This window comes from Halyomorpha halys, unplaced genomic scaffold, assembly GCF_000696795.3.
Source record: "Halyomorpha halys isolate HHAL.00 unplaced genomic scaffold, Hhal_1.1 Scaffold1814.1, whole genome shotgun sequence".
In the NCBI taxonomy this organism is placed as follows: domain Eukaryota; kingdom Metazoa; phylum Arthropoda; class Insecta; order Hemiptera; family Pentatomidae; genus Halyomorpha; species Halyomorpha halys.
This window is the reverse complement of record NW_027108294.1, coordinates 20,274-40,028: the sequence shown is the minus strand read 5'-3', so window position 1 is coordinate 40,028 and position 19,755 is coordinate 20,274. Positions and strand designations below refer to the sequence as shown.

Here is a 19,755-nt window from a genome sequence, read left to right as displayed (position 1 = left end):
TACATATATATTTTTTAATTTATATCAAATGCTTAGAATCTCATTAATATATTTATTTAATCTATACATTAGGTTATTTAAAAATTGATGAAATTTCCTTGACAATTTTTATCATACAATATCGGTATCTGAACTTGGCTAAAACCTTTTATTCCATCTCCCCAAGTTGCCCTTCCTAATTACTCATTCCTACACCATGATAGAGCTGATTGCATTGGAGGTGGTGTCGGTTTGTATTACATATCCACAACAGTCTCAAGACCAAAACCCTATCTCAATCCCCTTCCCGTGATTTTCCTCACATGGAATATACGTTTGTTGAAACTTCAACAATCATAGCTCCTTTGCTATAGTTGTTGTATAGCTTCCTCCTAGTGTTTCTATCGACATTCTCTTTGAATTCTCCCTTTTCTGACTGGTTGCTACCTATTACAATGTCATTATCTCCCGTGATTTTAACTTTACTATGCTTTCAGAATTCACTGATACATCCTTCCTTACTGACCTAGTGTTTTCAATCAATCAATATCTCTTTCTTTATTCTCTTACCCACCACTCTCAATTTTCTGATACCTGGTTAGATCTGTACATCTGTGACCCCCCTGTAAAAAACCTCTCCTCTTCACAGCACTATGTTCCCTTTCTATCATCTCTTGATCTCATTCAGATATCGTACAACCTACCTGACAAATCCTTTACTCCCAAAGTGGTATCATAGCAGTGTCTGGAACTCCCTTACTATGAATCCCTTCAACTAGATTCTGTCCAATCGGGCATCATATATTCCTGTAATTCCGTAAATCCCATGGTTTCCACCCTAAACTTCAGTATTCAATCCATATTAGATATTCTCACTCCCCTTATAAGCCAAACCTTACTCCATCCCATTGCACCATGGATGACCCCTGGAAAAAAGAGATCCAAATTCCTTCTAACTCAATAGCTAGTAGATTATATATCTTACAAACAACTTCGGAATGAAACCCAATCTGCAGTTTAATGAGCTAAATCCCTCCACATTCATACCTCTCTTTTCAATGCTTCTTATTCCAAATCTAAATTGAATATACTTCAAAAATTACCTCTACCTAAATCCAATGACCTCAGTTCTCTCACAGTTACTTCTGATGATCTCAGTGAACATTTTACCTTCTCTGCTACCAATCCTACTTCTACTATTAATATTGAACAATGTTCCAACCCTGAAAACTTTTCCTCCCACTTGTCATACAACAATTTACATGCAGCTATCCTAAAGTCCCCCACCAATGATTATTGTCCTGACAATACTCCATTAAAACTTACAAAATCTTGTTTACCAATCCTTATTCCTTTCCTCTATCATATTTACAACTTTTCCTTGCAAAACTCCATATACTAATATTGCAAACTAAATTGCAAAACTACAATACCTAGAAAATCGTTCTAGCCCATCCTTTGAATAAAATTTCAAATCCTTCTACATTGCATCAATTATGTCTGATTTTTCTTCTCTTTAACCTATCAAAGCTATGGAATGGCTAGTACAAAAACAATTTTTAAACATCCTCATAGAATGTTCCCTCACTAATCCTTTCCAATCTGGCTCCCGATCAGGCTAATCAACACACGCCCACGTTAAAGTTACCCATGACTTCCAGATCTCCATTGAAAAAAAAAAATTCACAGTCCTCGACCTACTCAATTTCCTAAAGCTTTGATACAGAGGACCACATCCTCTAGGCTAAACTACAAAATCTTCCTATTTCAAACAGTGCCATCAAGCTTCATCTCTGTCCACTATCCTGTTTGCTCTATATATTAATGACTGACCACCCCTACACATTCATCACTCTTAATACCATATTTACCAAGGTGATTTCCAAATATACCTGTCGTTTTTACATTCTGACCTATTACCAGCTATAGGAAATCTCTTAAAAGACTTCAACCACATAAGCCACTGAGTAGCAGCTAACAAGCTGAATAAGATGAAAACAAAGGCAATTTTAATAGGTTCCAACCGTCTCCTTATAATAGTTCCTTCTATTCCAATTCTGTTCCTAAATAATAACCTGTTAAAGTTTCATTCAACCATTAAAAACCTTGAAATCACCAATTACAAAACTCTTTCCTGGAACAATCATGTCTTCCATATCTCTCATTGAACCTTTTCCATCTTGACCCCTATTTCCATTTGAAACCCACAGACTCCTAGTTACTTCCTTAATATTTCCCCATTTTAACTACTATCGTACGGTATTTGGGGCTGTCACTGGTGTTCCCAAAGCAAAACTAAAATGATTAAAAAATTTCCTTGTACGATTCATCTTCGGCATCCCCAAGGAAGCCTCCATCTCTTGTTTTTATGAGGAGTTGAAGTAGCTTTACCCTTCCTATCATCAAATGCATTTCCTAGCATCCTTCCTTTACCAAGTTATCAAATCTCGCTGTCCACCATCCATCTCTGGTTTTCTAAAATTCAAATCCTCTGTTCATTCCCGCAATAACCATTCCCAGTCTTATATGCTAAGTCGCAACAAACAGCTTTTGACAGATCCTTCCTTACCAGATCCTCTTCCCTATGGAATTTCATTGCTATATTCATCCATCACTCTAGTACCCTTCCCATCTTCAAATCCCATTTATTCCATCATTTCCTTACCATTCAGTTCATGTAGAATTATAATTGTTATTCCATATCTACAAAAAACTGTATAAAAACTCTGTAAATATTTTTTTCTGATTTAATAATATCATAAGTTTACTTCATTCTGTTCAAAGATCTAAAAATTACTTCATTATGATTTGTCTTATTATACTATCTATGAACTATTCTGTTTTTTTATTACTTACTCCAAGGCTCTAAAGCCCATTAGTGTTATTCTGAAGGGATGTGTTCCAATATAAATAAAGAATTTATTTATTTATTATTATTATTGTTATTATTATTATCATCTAAGACCAGAAAGCAAGCTTCACAGATTTATGAGAGGAAAATCCTTCATCGGATCTTTGAAACCATTAAGGTTAATCAGAATTGGAGACAATAAACAAAATAGGAACTCTAAGATATTCACAAGAAACTGGATGTATTATAGATAATAAATATTGGCAGAATGAGGTGAACAGGTCATGCTTCTTGAATGAATGAAAGAAATTATTGATGGAAATTTGTAAGCGTACAAAAAGCAGAAGACGTTAGTCTGACAGAGTACCATCTGATGCCAGAGCTATGTTGCCTATATAGGAGTGGATGATGGCCACTTTTAAATGTTTAGCTTGGAAGAAAGTGTTACAAGAGGCTCACACGCATCACTGGGTTTTGATACTATAATAATAATAGAAATATGAAATAAAAAACATTATTTTTTCTTAAACTGGATTTAGTGAATGACACAATTCTTCCTTATTAAAATACAATAATTTATTTCATATCATCAGCAACGTTTCGGGAGATTTCCCCCATCTTCAGGCTGTTGATAACAAAAACCTATATATAACATATAATTTTCTCCTTTATTGTCATTCTTGCTAATATATTATAATATTAATGTCATTTAGTGAATAAATTATTCTCCTAAAATGTATGACTAGTAACAATTTTTATTCACTAAATGACATTAATATTATAATATATTAGCAAGAATGACAATAAAGGAGAAAATTATATGTTATATATAGGTTTTTGTTATCAACAGCCTGAAGATGGGGGAAATCTCCCGAAACGTTGCTGATGATATGAAATAAACTATTGTATTTTAATAAGGAAGAATTGTGTCATTCACTAAATCCAGTTTAATTCTATAAGACTCTTCCAGTAAAAAGATTATTAAGTTTATTATTTTTTCTCTTATAGGTGATATGAAATCAAATTCAATATAAAATCAGTTTCAAACCTCAATCCTGCAGTAACTTCTTTCCACATTTTCCGGGATTCATTTTCACTTTGTAATTCTAGAGGACGGACCTTCTTCTTTATGATGGCCAAGCTATTGACATTAGCAAATTGTTCTTTTTTCTGAAATTTAAAATACATTGTACATACAAGAACCACAGGAATAATAATTCTTATAAACTGCTTAATACTGACTTTGGACTAATGACGGACTTTTTTTTTTGTGGATTTGTACAATAATACATCTTAACTTACATGAAAACATTTGAGTTTTATTAAATGAATAGTAATGAGCTTTAGTGAATGAAGGTTATCATGAATATCCAGAAAAACTCAGTGCAGGTCATATTTGACTGGCTCACTTCTACATCTCTTCACAGAGAGTGCCTTCCCTAAAGGATCCATAGTCACTTTGATCTCTATGTAAACGATGAATTGAACAGATAGGTAAAACAGGGATCATAGCAGTCATAGGTAGATGTAGCAATAGCTTGTTTAACAATACAGTACCTTATTAAAGTAGCTTTCAAAACGGATGTAGAGGAAAACAACACAAGTAATTGGTAAGCACTATGAACTTTTTGTTAAGGAAAACTACAAGCAAGTCTGCTCAGAAAAGAAACTATTGCCGATTTTAGAGCATTTACATATCACAACATCTGTACAGAATATATATAAAAGATTACTGTGTCTATTCACTTTATATGCTGATCTAAATATTAAATAACTAGATGAGCTGAACATAATGAAAAATAAAGATTATAGTGGGCTACAAGAAGTTGAATGATGGCAAACCCCTCATGACTAGCATTAAAAAAATAAAATAAGCATCAAATGCTGTGAAAATAATTATTTACTCGAAATTAATATTTTAATAGTTAATAAAAATTTTATTTAACTTTTAATTGATGAAGCTATTTTCCAACTTTATGCAATGACTAGTCTGTACAGTTGGTTATGTTAAACTTGGAGAGGTATAGTCTTGAGCACGCCCCCACCTATACTCAATTCAGTTTTGTTTTAGCCTCCTCACAACAGTAAAACTGACTCCTGACATATTTTATGTGTACACTCCTACCGTGACATATTTTTTTTTTCATTTGAGCATTTTGCTTAACTGGACACTTGCGTTTCTTATTTTAAATCATGAGCCAACGTAAGAAGATCTTAGATCTTTTATGAAATCTGGATTCTTCAGCCCCTGATGGAAGAGCTACAATTAACAATTTCAATTTCAAATTGCAATTACAGTAATGGTAAAGATTTTTGTCATCATCACATCTAATTATATTAAAAACTAGTACAAATTGTCTACCATGAGATAAATGCTCATGGGGCACACCTGCCGGGTAATAAATGATAATTTCTTATAAATATGTTCTCAATGAAATTCATTATAGACTTAACTGCAACCCCTCTGATAAACTTCAGTTTCTTCCCCTTTTTTTATGTACTGAGGTTTATGTAATTAAAATTGTAGCTCTAAAGCAACAATATAACCATTCATTTGAGCAAAAGTGTTAAAACTCTCTAATAGTTAGATCACTCTGAAATCACTATAACCACATTTTTTTTTTTTTGTTTTTTGAAAGAAGTATTTGAATGTTAATTAATGCTAGCATGGATCAATAAAATGTAATAACGGAAGCTTGAATTGGTTCCTTGAGTGGAGAATATAACTGGCTACTAAAGATACACATTGTAATCATAAGAGAATGTATAAAAATGATTGAGATATATTGTAGCTTCCTACAAGAATAACAGGAAAAAATATAACCAGCTTGAATAAAGGCATTTATGTACAATTGTTCTAAATTAAAAATAGAAACAACTATTTACTTTACTAAGAAACATCAATACGACTACAAGATTTATCATGCATGGGTGATTGATTACTTATTGATGTAAATATATTAAATTATTTAGGATTTTATAAATATACATACACCATCTTGCCACCTGGCTTCCATTGCACCATTCCATTCACCTGTGATTGTTAAAAAAGGCTTCTTATCATTAGGAGAAAATACTTCACTATTTATCCTATGTTTTTTACCACCATAGAATGGTTTTGTTAAAAACTCGATCACAGAACGGTATCCAGTTTTATCACAAGTAATTGTTACAGTTCCACCCAATTCAATCCATGGTACAGTTAAAATAGACCTAAAATAAAACTAGAAATTAAAATTATTGCTTAGGTGTTTATTAATCTTAAAAGCTAAGCCTTAAAATAACTGAAAGCTTATGCAGAAATGTGCAACTCAATTTAATAAGAAGTAAATAAAAAAAATCAAGGTAATAGCAACAATGTTCATTTCTTATATATTGATATTGCCAAATATTTGACATAATTATACATACAACCACAGCATAATGGAAAAAATAAATATTCAATCTAAAGCATCATAATTTATTGATGTCAATTACTAAATTACACTTACTACAATTCTTTAGCTAAGTCCACACTGAGTGTTTGTGGCATGCCTTCTTCCCATTCACAATGTGACCATGTTGAAAGGGAAAAGTCAGTGTGGACAGGAGAAGAGGAATACGACAAACCTATGTGAAAAACCTACAGTATAGACATAGCTTCAGTGTAATGCTAACAATGTCCAACACTAAATAAAACAAAAAGTAGGTCACATATACCTCTCCTGCCTATATTGACCAGTCTAGTTCTCTACAATAATTCAGTCCTAGGAATAGCCTGGTTGGCCAAATTTTCTGAAATACAGAATACTGACCATATCTTCCTTGTATTAAGCTCAGAATGAGCAATGGAAAAATATTTGTTCCACTGCTTCAGTCATAGGGGGTATGGGCAAGCAGGATGATTCATCATCTATTTTGAAGCAGACTAGTTACGCCCTAAAGCAGCAATTAAGTGTTATCTCTTAAATAATGATGATATACCTTTAGTGGGTAAGTACATTAAGGTCTGGCAACAAGAATGCTAAGAACTGGATACTTATTGGCTAGCATTAAAAGAAGAAGAGAGAAAGGGCACTCTCGAAAGATGGTAGAGTCGCTGTTATATCATCTTCTGGAAGATGGTAACATTGCCTGATTGCTGAATTTGAGCAATGGTCACTCCTCCATGTCTCTGAGCTACCATTCTCAAATTCAGCAATTAGGCAATGTGACCATCTTTTAGAAGATGATATAACAGCGACTCTACCATCTTTTGAGAGTACCCTTTCTCTCTTCTCTTTTAAATGCTAGCCAATAAGTATCCAATCCGTAGCATTCTTGTTACCAGATGTGATTCTACTTACCCACTAAAGATATATCATCACTATTTAAGTGATAACACACCCTTGCTTTGTTAGAATACTCTTTACTCTTTAGGTGGTGATTAACAACAGTTGGAAGCAGAGGAATAGTCATGGAGATCACTAAGTTGTCATCCAGCAGTAATTTTATATTTTGTGTTATTATTAAAATGTCATAGTTTCATTACGAGAATTCTGATTTTTCATAATGAATGAATTAGGACAAAAGATTTTTTTTTTTTTTATTCTGTTTTAACTATCTCATTTCTTCCAAACATTTTTTTGTTTACTTCTAGTAACCTTTCTCAAAAAATAAATCATCAAATACTTCTGTCATTAGCTGTTTCCATCTAATTGCATCACCAACTTTTCTAGTTCATGTGACACGATATGACCACCATTATAGTGTTGGTTTATGTATCAAGCAAACACAATCCGTTCATAGCACCCAAAATGATACCATGATAGATGATGATGTGTAAGCATTCTGGCAATATTACCTGTCAAGTGGACAAGATTAAATTTAATCACTGTTGTGATTTCTGTATTAAAAAATAAATAAATTTCATTATTAATTTCTCGTTACCATTACTCTCTGTTGTTAAGAGGGCTAGAGAACTTTTCTCTTGAAAATCTGAAGTTTTTATCTTCAGCCTTTGAAATAGACCAGGATTCTGAACCTTAGGTAAGCAAAGAACATAACTTGAGATCATTTTACTTTAAATAAGTTTTCTTATTACTGAGTAAACTTATTGGTGACCATTAAATTTTAATTCTACATTTAATTTCTATTAATTTTATCTTAGTTATCCTATGAACCCAAATGTTTATAAAGATACATCTGATCAGAATGTAACTACTTCTCTACTTGCCTGTGTGTTACTTCAGAAACCATTTATTTAGTTTTTCTCTTCATTATGATCAGGCTTAAACACTTAATTGTATGATTATAATTATGGTGAGCTTTTTTGTTTATTTGTTTGTGTGTTTTGTTTTGTTTTACTTTCAGACTATTGAAGATATGTATTTATAAACTCCATTTTGAAAATAAAAACTTGTGACAATTTATAGCAGAAATTTTTCCATAATAACAAATAAAAAATATATAAATCAAAAGGGGTCAGTATTTTGTCTTCGAAAGAAATGGAAAAACTTGTAACTGTCCAAAGATTAAATAGAATTCAAAACAACCTCTAATGGACTATAACAATAAAAAAAAAAAATGGATATTTCAAGAATCACCAACCTCATAGCACCACACTAAATTTTAATGGACAGTTAAACAAAAATTTTAAACTCATAAAGCTAGGTCTACCCTATAACAAGCTAGTATCTAGCTCAACACCAATTCTAGCATTTCTCTCTAATATTATTCCTCCCGAAATATATTTTAGTCAGACAGCCAATCATTCGTCAAAAACTATAGTTCCTGTTAGTATAGAGTATAATAGATGTTTCTACAATTAATAGCAAAAAAATTATCTTTATAATGCTGTTAGTTATCAAGGTATTAATACATTTGTATATGGCTTCCTATAATTTATTTTCACTTTTTATCTATTACTTAAATACAGGTGGGATCTTTGAACCTTATTTACTTTGTCATGGATATTATTTTTTATCCAATCAATACTATTGACCATAATAATCTTAGGTCACACAATGTATTCTTACTTGGGGGAGCACAAATAATCTAGAGGTTGCCACCCAATGTTATTTCACGAATAATGGGAAAACAGTAGACTACTAATAGCTCAATAACCGGTCCCTTTAGGGGTAATTAATTTGTCCTAAGCCAGGCTTTCTGTGGTAGTTCATCAATTATGGATGATTACCCAAACTTTTAGCAACCACAATGGTGCTTAACTTTGACTACCTATTAAAAGTGTCATGCTCCCTTAAACTCTCAATGGTCCTCAGTCCTGAATAAACATAAATTTACTTAACCTAACCTCTCCAGCATCTATTCCTCAAACGATCACGGAGTTTCTGAAGTAAAATTAGATAATATTTTTTATTCAGTTGTACTACAATGTTTTCTTGATTAACATTAACTTTTCAACAAATTTATTGATAGAACAGGGAAATAAACGCTTATGTATCCAAACAAGTTTGCTGTTTTCTTTTAATTACTCTGTTTGTTACTATTCTTACCTAATGAAGGGCAAACATATATAAATTAAAGCTCTCCAAAAGATGATTCATGTAATTATTAACTGTGATTATCGGTTACCAATTATTAAAACAATATTTTGTTTATTTTTCAAAATCATATATGGATATCATCTGGAAACAAGGATAGAATCATTTAAAATAAAATTTCAAATTACTTCCAAAATAATGCTACTATAAATTAATTTTAATGGGATAGTAATCTTGTTTGAAAATCAAAAGATTGGTGTGTAAAAACAATAAAAATATCTTTAGTTATTTAGAACCATGGATTCATTAATTAAATGTTTACAACTTTTAATTGAATGGAAGTTGATGAGATGCATTCAGTCTATTAGTGTGCTATTATATGAACCATCTGTTGAGGGAAGAACTTTTTACCTTTCTCTTTAAAAAATAAAAAAAAACAAAAAAAAAAAACAAGTAATCTATATATTAGAACCTTAAAAATCATTTTTATTTTTTGTAACTACCTCAAGCTAAAACTACAAAAGCTAAAGAAAACAGAATATGCAATACCTTCCATAACCATTTGGGAAGGTGACAACATATTGTTCATCATAACTGAGAACATCAATCACACCTTTGCCTATGTTATGAACACCTATTGAAAGACCAAGAAATTTCGATTTTGTCCATACATGAGCAGTTATACTAATTTTTTTATTATAATGTTCTGCATAAAATGCTGAAACTAAAAAAAACAAATAAAAAAAATTGTTACAACAAAAATATAAAAGACAATACACTGTAACATATCACACAAGCAGTAATGTAAAAACATTGCTAGCATTAATTATATTTTTTACAATAGACATCATAAGGAATATTCTTTCAAGTATCATTGAATAAATAAGATAGTTTCTAAACTACTTATAGATCAATCTTTGCATTAGAAACAAAATAAGATATTGAAATAGATGCTCGACAAATAAATTTTAAAAATTGGTAAATTATTTTAACCATCAAATATTACCTAGATATATTTATTTATCTTATAAGAATTACTCTCAATTTTGTTTTCTAATAAGTAATGGATGGTACAAAATTCTTGTTTTGTAATTTGTTTGTTAGATATTAACTTCTGGTTTCTTTATTGCATGAAACTGATGGGATATTGGCATTATATCACTCCCGATAATAGTAAAGGTCAAATGAAATTGTGAGAAAATAAAATTTTATTCAAATAGACCAATCTTGATTTTAGATTCATAAGGAAAAGAAAATCTACTTTTGGTAATACTTTCTGGTTTTGCAGTGGAAACATCCAGAAAGCTAGTGAAATTTAATAGAAGAAGAAACCCTAAATGAAAGATTTTTTGGCATTAAAATTTTAAGAATTGTGGCATCAGTTTGGGATTATCATCAGTAGCAAGCTTGGACAGTTTGACCAAGATCACATTAAACACCTTTTAAGTGGTACACTCTTACATGTAATGAGATTTTAATCTCCATGCAGTTTTTCAAATATTAAATATGTCAAAGAAATACCACACTAAGGCATAAAGAGACAAATCAAAAGTTAAACCAAATTAAATGATGACTAATATATAATATTAACTGCATAAAAACGTGGATTTCAAAATAATTTATTCATGACAAACTTAATGATACTGCATATAAAAGAAATACGTCACATAATTTCCAAAAAACTTCTTACTTCACATTCAATTATTATTTTAACGTTAATAAAAAAATTATTATTTTGATAAACCACTGTTCAGTGTTAAATAAGTTAGCACATCAGCAGTCCCAGTACCTTGTTATTTATGAAATTAAATGAAAATGGAAATTAAATTTTATCCTAGGACATCTAGTTCCCTAAGAATAATTATAATGAACATTTAAGTACCAGTTGTCTGGTTGGGCAATTATGCTGGCTAGTGGTGCTGCTATCAGCAAGCACACTGGCCTATTAGTTTTCAACTAAAAAGTTGATGAATTTTATTACTAAATTCTGAGGGTGTTGCCAATTATAATATCTTATATGCTGTTTTGCCAGTTCTGAACAGGACCCTATGTCTGGTTTACAGAGATCAAATAATAAATAATTAAAGAAAACATTCAGACTTAATTAAATTTAACAAATTTAAAAAAATACTAAATATATACATAAAGGTAAATAAATTAATTAATAGTATATATATATATATATACACCTGCAAGTAGACACAACATCATACTAGAGTGGGAAAGAGCAAATCAGTCCATGCAGTTATTTTTCTAATTCTTCAGAAAAAGTAAAATCACTAATTGAAAACTATGAATGCAAAAGAGACATAATAAAATGGATCCCATTAAAGAAAATAATTTTGAGTTAAAATTAATGATCCTAAATTCGGAAGATTCAGACCATTACCTCAATTCCCTGAATTTGGGCAAGAATCATTGTTGTACAAAGCTGGTGGAAGAGAGTACCTAAGAGTTTACTTGCAAGAAACTCAATGATACAAACATTTCCGAGTAGTTTTTCATGAGTCTAAAGAATGAACTGAGGACTATATACCAGGCAAGTAACAAAGTAGAAACAGGGTTCATGTAAAGAAGCCATATTGAGAGCTACCAACAAAGTTTAGAGTGTAGTTGAAGCCACAAAAAGGGCACCCATGTTTTCAATGTTAGGTGTAAAGCTGTGTTTTACTCCAAAATTATGAGTACATGCCAATGCTTGCATGTACAGGTGAATTTGGTGCAAGAATGCAAAGAAAAATGTAGAACAAACCTCACAGGCAGAAGAAAAGGAGTTGGCATCCAGAGCAGCGAGTTTATGTGAAGCAGAGCTGATAGGAAAATTATAAAAGGGAATTCTAATAACTCTCCAACTATGACCCATAAGCTTTTAAATACTAAATGAGACCAACATGGGTTCATGCTGATGGGGCAGAGAAGTTTTCTTAATAGATGGAAGATTTACTTCAGTCCCTTACAGGAGAGTGGCAAAAGGCAGAGAGTGTTACTCTCTGTGAGAAGAACTTGAACCTCCTGATAAAGATAAGCCTACATGTGGAACTGTTTATTGTGTCCACTGTACACAGTGGAAATTCATCAGTCAGCTATAATCCTAGGCTTTGCAGACCTTATTATTGTGATGGAGAGGACATTTGGAGTAAAGGAGAACACCTCCCTAATATATAAGTAAATAAAAAGAAGAGACTAAGCACATGCTCCTACATGAATCCTATTGGTGGAGGTCAGCAAGATCGTCAAGTGTAGATTGGTTAACAGTTAAAGGTTAACAGTCTATCCCAGAACCCCAGTGAACTCCAGAAACGGCATTAATCTTATAATCATTGTTTAATGATGAAACAATTCTGCACCTTAAGAGCAGAAACTAATTCAGGATCACCAAAAGTGCTTTTGTACAAAACTTCTATCAGACTAGTGCTGACCAATGATTCAAAGAGCTGAATACTTCCAAGAACACAGAAATTGGTTCTCACAAAATTTGAACTTTGAATACTCTACAGAATCTACAGAGCAGTCTGTAATGATGGAGGGTAGAGGCAAAAAACCAATTCTGAATGAGATTTCGTAAAGTAGTAGTCAGAGGTGGTATTGTACAAGAACTTAAAAAGTTTGGGGGCCTGAATCTATAAAAAAGCATTTTGCAAGATCTTTTCCATAATATTTCATCTGTTAAAGGTGTATCAAAAGAATACTAGTATACTTTCCATTAGCTCCTAGTGGAGTAAAGGGCTTATTAGACTTTGTAACATGTAGAATACCCTATTCTAACCAGAGTGGGAAGGGTAAGTATCATTCCGTGGATCCATCACAAAATAAAAGCCAAGAATGAAGACTGGGATCTACAGAAGTTCTTTAAAGCCAGGTTCACTGGGCATCACCCTCAAGAAAGGATCATAATATTATGAACAAACTACATCTTCTGGCTTGGAGAAAAGAAGGAAAAGAGTTTGAACTCCATGAAGGCCTTTGAAAAATACAAAAAGGAACTGTATGCTTTTGTTTGAGACTACTAAATTTCTAAATAGACTAATACCCTTATAATTAAAAGTTTTAGAATTTATCAACATCATAAGGAGTCAGAAATTGGATGCTGACAGCAGAGGATAAGAAGACCTGGCAGTTGCTCTTGGCGAAGGTCATGATTTGCTAACGGGTTGTATTGCCAAATTAGATTGATTTAACACCATAAAAGGGCCAACAATAAAAATTTGAAAATTGGTTACACCTCACATCAAATTTAGATGCCACAATATCTACACTGACAAAAGTTAGAACTGTGAGAATGTGGGCTATACCTTCTATTCAGAAATAAGCATAAAAAGAGTTGAAGAATATTGAATCTCAGGAGAAATTAGACCTTATTGTTCAAATAACCAGGAAAAAAAATCATAGTAATTACTGAAGATGACTATCATCATAAAAATCCATAAACACGCCAACTTCATTATTTATAAAATTAAATTAATATAAAAATAAATAAGAAAATGAAGAGATCTATATCCTATTTTGCATTTTAATTAAAACATGATAAAATAAAAGTTGAAGAGTACTTAGTCATTACTTGGTGGGTGATGTGAAATCTGCTCTGCAACAAAACTTAACTGTTCATTATTACACCACGGAACTGGACCATCAGTGACAGGTAATGATTCACTACTCCTATTTTCAAGTCCTGGTATATCCCAATAGCATTGAAAGATCTCTCCTAATATAGGATTGTAAGGCTTTTTTGCTATACAGCTCTTCCTCCCAGCATGATAAGAGCATAGGTACCATTGCACAACCTGCACCATCCTCTCTTTCTCAGTTGGTAAATCTGCAATCCTAAACAAGAAATAAATAATTTAGGATAAGCATAAATTATTTTAATTTTTTTTCCACAACAATGATTAGAAATCAACATAAAAATTATATTAATCTAAATATTGAAAGAAAATTATATTCAATTTACTATGTTTTAATAGAAACAGCAGTAGAATGAAGATCTAACTACAGAAGGAAATCCAGAAAATTCGATTTTATACTTAGATAACTCAAAAGGTTTTATGAGTCCTTTCCACTAACTCCCAACCAGTTCCCTAGTTTCTTTTATACTTTCCTGATTTGGCTATTTGTTACCAGGTATTCAGAGGGACTGAAAATGAGATTGAAGAGTGAATATAAGCGGTTCAAGAGTTTTATAAGATTTATCTTCAGATCATCTTAAATTTAAGGAGCAGATAAACAGGAAGTCCAAAATCTCACCACAGAATGTGTGGTTTACTTCCAAAAAAACATGATAAATAATATTTTTTAAAATCTAAAAAATATGTTTTACTATCTAAAATGCTTGTATTAATATTAATATAATATTGAAAATAATTTATTAATTTTTAATCAATCCAATTTTATAGTAGCTTTATTTTTTTATTTATAAATTTATTTATTCTCAAAGCAAAAGGTTAGTGCCAAGCCAAAAAACGTTATATTACTTGAAATAAGCTATTTTAAATGAATAAAACTGTTTTAAATGTCACTCCTTAGAATCCCACAGGGAATGCTCATGACTGTTTAGTTCTGAATAAAAGGGGGGTGGGGTGAGAGAGAGCAAAAAGTTCTAAATCAGACACTAAACAAAATTCCATAAAGCTGATAGCGTTATCACTCAAAAATTATCAAAAGTACAGAGGTAGAGGTTCATCTAAAATAAAACCAATAAAAATGATACATTAAACAAATGTTATAAGTTCCCATTATGATTTTAATTAGTACTACAATAATTATAAATACTACTCTCTAAAGCTGACACACTGCATTAATTTAAAAATTATTAAAAGTATTGGAACACATAAAACAAAAAAAAAATTAAAATAAAGATTTAGAATAATGTTCTATAATAAACACAAGAATGTATTTTAATGGAGTTCTCTTTAAGCTAGAATAGCTTATCACATACTATAAAACACAATAAACTTTATGCAAAACTCAGTTAACTAATTATCCTTATTAAAAAAATGCCAAATTTTAAAACTTCTCAAAAATTAGCTGTGACAATGTTTTTTTCAATGTGCCATATGATGTCTATAATAGCTCACTCTTTTATGTTTGCTTGCGCACATGAACATGTGCTTGTATATATGTTTCAACCAAATTTAATAAAACTCTAGTTAATATGAACATCTTACCTAAACTTACCTAACAAACATATCTGGATGAGCAAAATAATCTGCATACATTTCTAACAAAGACCTCCTTTCCAGAATAAACGTTGGTAGAGCTACTTTGGTGAGATCCATTCCTATTTTGACTTGTGATAACAGATGAGATACAACTGAGCCATGGCTGTCGATAGATACTGAAATGCAAAGAAGCATATTTGGATCATCTTAATAATACATTATAATGTAACATTATGAGCTGAAATATTTTATAGGAGCATGAAGACAATTTTACAATAATTATTAATTGTTATAAATGTAATAGATTTAATTTAAATTTTTGGTACTAAATGAAAGCAGAGGTTATTAGTTTTATAAATACCCAGTAGTTCAAAACATAAGAGGGGATTCAATTTAAATGTAAATACAAGAAACAAAGTCTTTAAATTTAATTAAAAATAAAAATTCTATTCTAGGTACGACATGATTTACCTGACAGGAAAAAAAAAAAAGTTATGGACACCATCAATATTCAAATAGTTACTTGTTTTGGGAAGAAATGCTTCCCATAATAAAATCCAATTAATGACTTCATCAATGATAATATAATTTTTATTTTAGAAATTGTGTAAGCAATAAATACAAATAATCAAATTTTAATAAAATCTAAGTGGCAATTATATAATTCAAAAAATCAGATATATTTGTTATATTAAATATAAACCTAATATATTGACTTTGAAGATATTTTTGATGAACTAGTCGGAAAAAAAATCAACTTATTAGTGCATCTCTAAAATATTTTGTTAATATATGTTACCAAATCTTAGTGGAATAGTCTAAAGCTGTATAATAGTATCCTTTGGGTTCTCAAAGTGGGTGTCAAAAGTTGAGTAAATTCACTTTCCTTAGAAAATTTTTCTTAAAGTTCCATAAAAACTAATAAATGAGATTATATATAGTCAATGATCTTACTACTATTCTTGAAACTTATCTACTAAGCAATAAAAACAAACTACTAAATATATTTATTGAATTAACTAGTTTTTTAAGAAATTATTTACTCAAATAAGTGATGGTAATATAATATGTATTATATAAGTATATAATAAAAACTAAATGTGTACTCCTACAACCCAAGAAGAGTCAGGGCTATAGTACTTTGTAAGGAAGTACTGCTAATATATCAAGGGTTGTGCAAGGTTGTGATTTGGTCAAACTAATGCTCGACAGCCAGAGTTTTTCCCAATTAAGGGCATTTTATGATCCCAAAGGGTTGACTCACACCTACAGTAATAGAATAAATATTCTATCACAGCTCGATTCAAACCCAGGTCCTTGGAGTTAGTAGCAGAATCCCTTACCACTGAGCCACACAGGTCCCCTATTTTATAAGTATATATAATATAAATACTAAAATAACAAACAACCACGGTCGATTTTTTTTACATTTAAATCTTTTATTTTGTCCAAGGTGCGCTCCTATCTCTTGCCGTGGACACTACATATCAGTTTTCAATTTTTCGCCTATAACAGGAAAACCAAATATTTTATGAAGATAAAAATTCTAAAAAAAATTAAAGCAGTAAAAATTTCCAACGAAATTCCTATATTAAATTTAATTTTCATTGGATCCGAGAAGCCAATAGAGCAAACTATAAAAATAGTCTATTAAATTTATCTATCTCTAAACCATAACCGATAAAGACGGGAAATGAATGAACCAGCATTTTTCATCACTGAAATGACAAGTAATAGCAAAATTAAATTTCAATCATCTCCTCATTCTGTAAGAGGGGGGAGTGTCTAAAGTGCATTCCTGTCCAAGTCAATGCAGCTCCCCTACACCCACAAAGGTGCCGCGAAATATTTGAATAATATAAAAAATTCACGAATCAAATTATACTAAATAATCATAATTAATAATTTTAAAAAAATTAATATTGTTTATCATCATAACTCTACGCTTTTTATATTTCTATTTTATTTACTTCTTTGATTTTCGATTTTTCTTTTGTATTTGGGTTAGTTATAACCTTAGGTTAAAAATTATAAGGTCAACGGATGATCTACGGTAGTTTTACCAAATGCTGATCTTTTTAAAATAAAGTGTCACTTTAGAAATCTGTAAAAAAAAAAAAAAAAGGAAATAAAAAAATTCAAGTTCTTGGAAACAAATCTTTACCTCTATATAATTGTTATACCAGTGGCTAAGCGTGCAAAATATGTCCTTGCAAGTGATTTTTAGATTCTAGGAAGTTGACAAAAAAAAAAAAACCTTTTGTTTTATGTAATGCGAACTACGCACTAATCATTTTCCCCTTGATTTTACCCAATTTTTTTTTGCCTCAGTACCTAACCGGACTAGTTGCCTAAGTGAGATGGACTCTTAATGAGTCATAATAATCAAAATAATGATTATGATTGGGCCATTTCATATAAAATGTCCGTTTTTATTATTTCAGGAATTCAAAGTGGGATTTGTGAATTTTAGTTGTTTCCTGCGTTTATGTTTACAGATTATAATGAACCATTATATCCTCGCTTTTTTGGTATTATTTACTATCATTTTAATTGATTTTACATTTTTTAATATGCCAAATGTGACCAAGGAAACGCGATTTTCGAGTATTTTTTTTATTAGTTTAAACTTGGACACTCGGTAGTTCAAACTGCAAGAAACATTACCATGGCGCACACTGGAGCCGAATGTGTCAATGATAATAATATCTCGAGAAAGAATTAACATAGAAACTTGGGGACGGTCTGATTCGACTCAGAACAACAAAATACATCAAGTTCAACTGTTAGTATTGAAATTTTGAAGAACATTAAAGAACTAATGAAGAAATGAAAGCCTATTGGCATGATACAAATTTCTGAAATTTTTGGAATAGGTTGTACTGATCAAAAAAAGTTGCAACGAGTATTTTGAGTGTATATTTAAATTAAATAATGCTTACAATTAAAAATTCAAGGCAGCTTAAAAGACTGGAGAATTTTTTAAATAATAAAACTAATGATTCAAAGACAAAGGTTGTTCAATTTGAAAAGACACTTACGATTTCAAATTTAATCACTGATTCCTGGGTGTCTTTTCTTTAGTTCGAGTCTCTTGTTCGTGATCCGAAGTCTCAAGTAGCACGTCTTCGTTGGTGGAAATACGAAACATTTCCCGCGAGTTTCTGATTCTTATTTCTACTTTCTTATGCCTCTTCCGACAATATTCCGACTGAGAGAATCGACTTCTGCACTATTTCAGCACCATGCAACAAAATCTTATGCCTTATCCAGCAATATACCAACTAGGATAATCGACTTCTGCACTATTTCAGCACCATGCAACAAAATCTTATGCACCATGGATGACATGTTGTACCATGAATACTTTTCAAGGGCCATCTCAGCTGTTTCTTTTGAGAAGAGCCAGAATTGTTCTTGGTCGACCATTGCATAGGTTTTTCAAATTTTTTGTTGTAGGTAATGTGAAGTGTATTCCATACACTTGATTCTGGTGTGTAATGGAGGGAGACTAAATTTGAGAGCATTCACATTAAGAGGTTTTTGTTGGATTTTTGCCAAGTCGTTCATTTTCTTTCTTTGCAGTGTTATGATCAGATAGGCAGACGACTTTTGTTCTGATTTTTACTTTAACATTTCTAGTTTTAAAAGTGACCCTCCACATCTCGGAGGAAGCTTTGTTTGTAATCATAGCTGTTCTCAATGCTTGTTTACAATTCGTAACATATAACGTTGTAAAATTTGCCTAGTTTGACTGATGTGTGGCTTGGTTGACCATCGCAGAGCAGGAAAAAATTAGATAATTTTTCTCTACCTCTTTTACAATAATATCACTAATTTAGAGTAGTGTGTGACTTGGTCAAACTTCCATTATTCTGAGAGTGGGCCTAAATTAATGAGAATGCCCTTGAAACAGGGGAAAAAATCATGCTGTCCCTAGATCCTGTAGCTTATATAGTGTGATAATCACAAACTAGATAATCGAAATCAGCGCTTTCGAAAATCGAATTTTTTCCGCTCTGGCACCAGTGTGCGGTGTTCGGGAAAGGGTGTTGTAACGAATGGGCCATTCGTCGCCCGCTTGGAAATTTTTTAGATGGTGACACAGATTTGAATAACCATGTCAGAGGACGACGATGAACTTAGTAAACAGTTCCTGGAATTTTGGAGAAAAATCTTACCAAACAGTTTAAGGACTTGCAGTACACAAGTGTGTCGAAACATAAAGACCATTATAAAGTAAAAAAAGCCGATCCCTAGGTAGCTGATGAACTTAATGAGCAAAAGTAGCTATGAGACATGCGTT

At 31.4% G+C, this 19,755-nt stretch overlaps 1 protein-coding gene across 1 annotated transcript in view; it reads right to left on the bottom strand.

The window, feature by feature from the left end:
• LOC106690681 (oxysterol-binding protein-related protein 9) overlaps positions 1-19,755 on the bottom strand; it is a 41,944-nt gene that overhangs the window by 7,539 nt on the left and 14,650 nt on the right. Inside the window, exons 4-8 of the mRNA XM_014436190.3 lie at positions 15,466-15,625; positions 13,853-14,115; positions 9,844-10,018; positions 5,824-6,043; positions 3,879-4,000 (exon numbers count right to left, since the gene is read on the bottom strand). Coding sequence (XP_014291676.1) covers positions 3,879-4,000; positions 5,824-6,043; positions 9,844-10,018; positions 13,853-14,115; positions 15,466-15,625 — 940 coding nt within the window. The remainder of the gene's footprint in view (positions 1-3,878; positions 4,001-5,823; positions 6,044-9,843; positions 10,019-13,852; positions 14,116-15,465; positions 15,626-19,755) is intronic.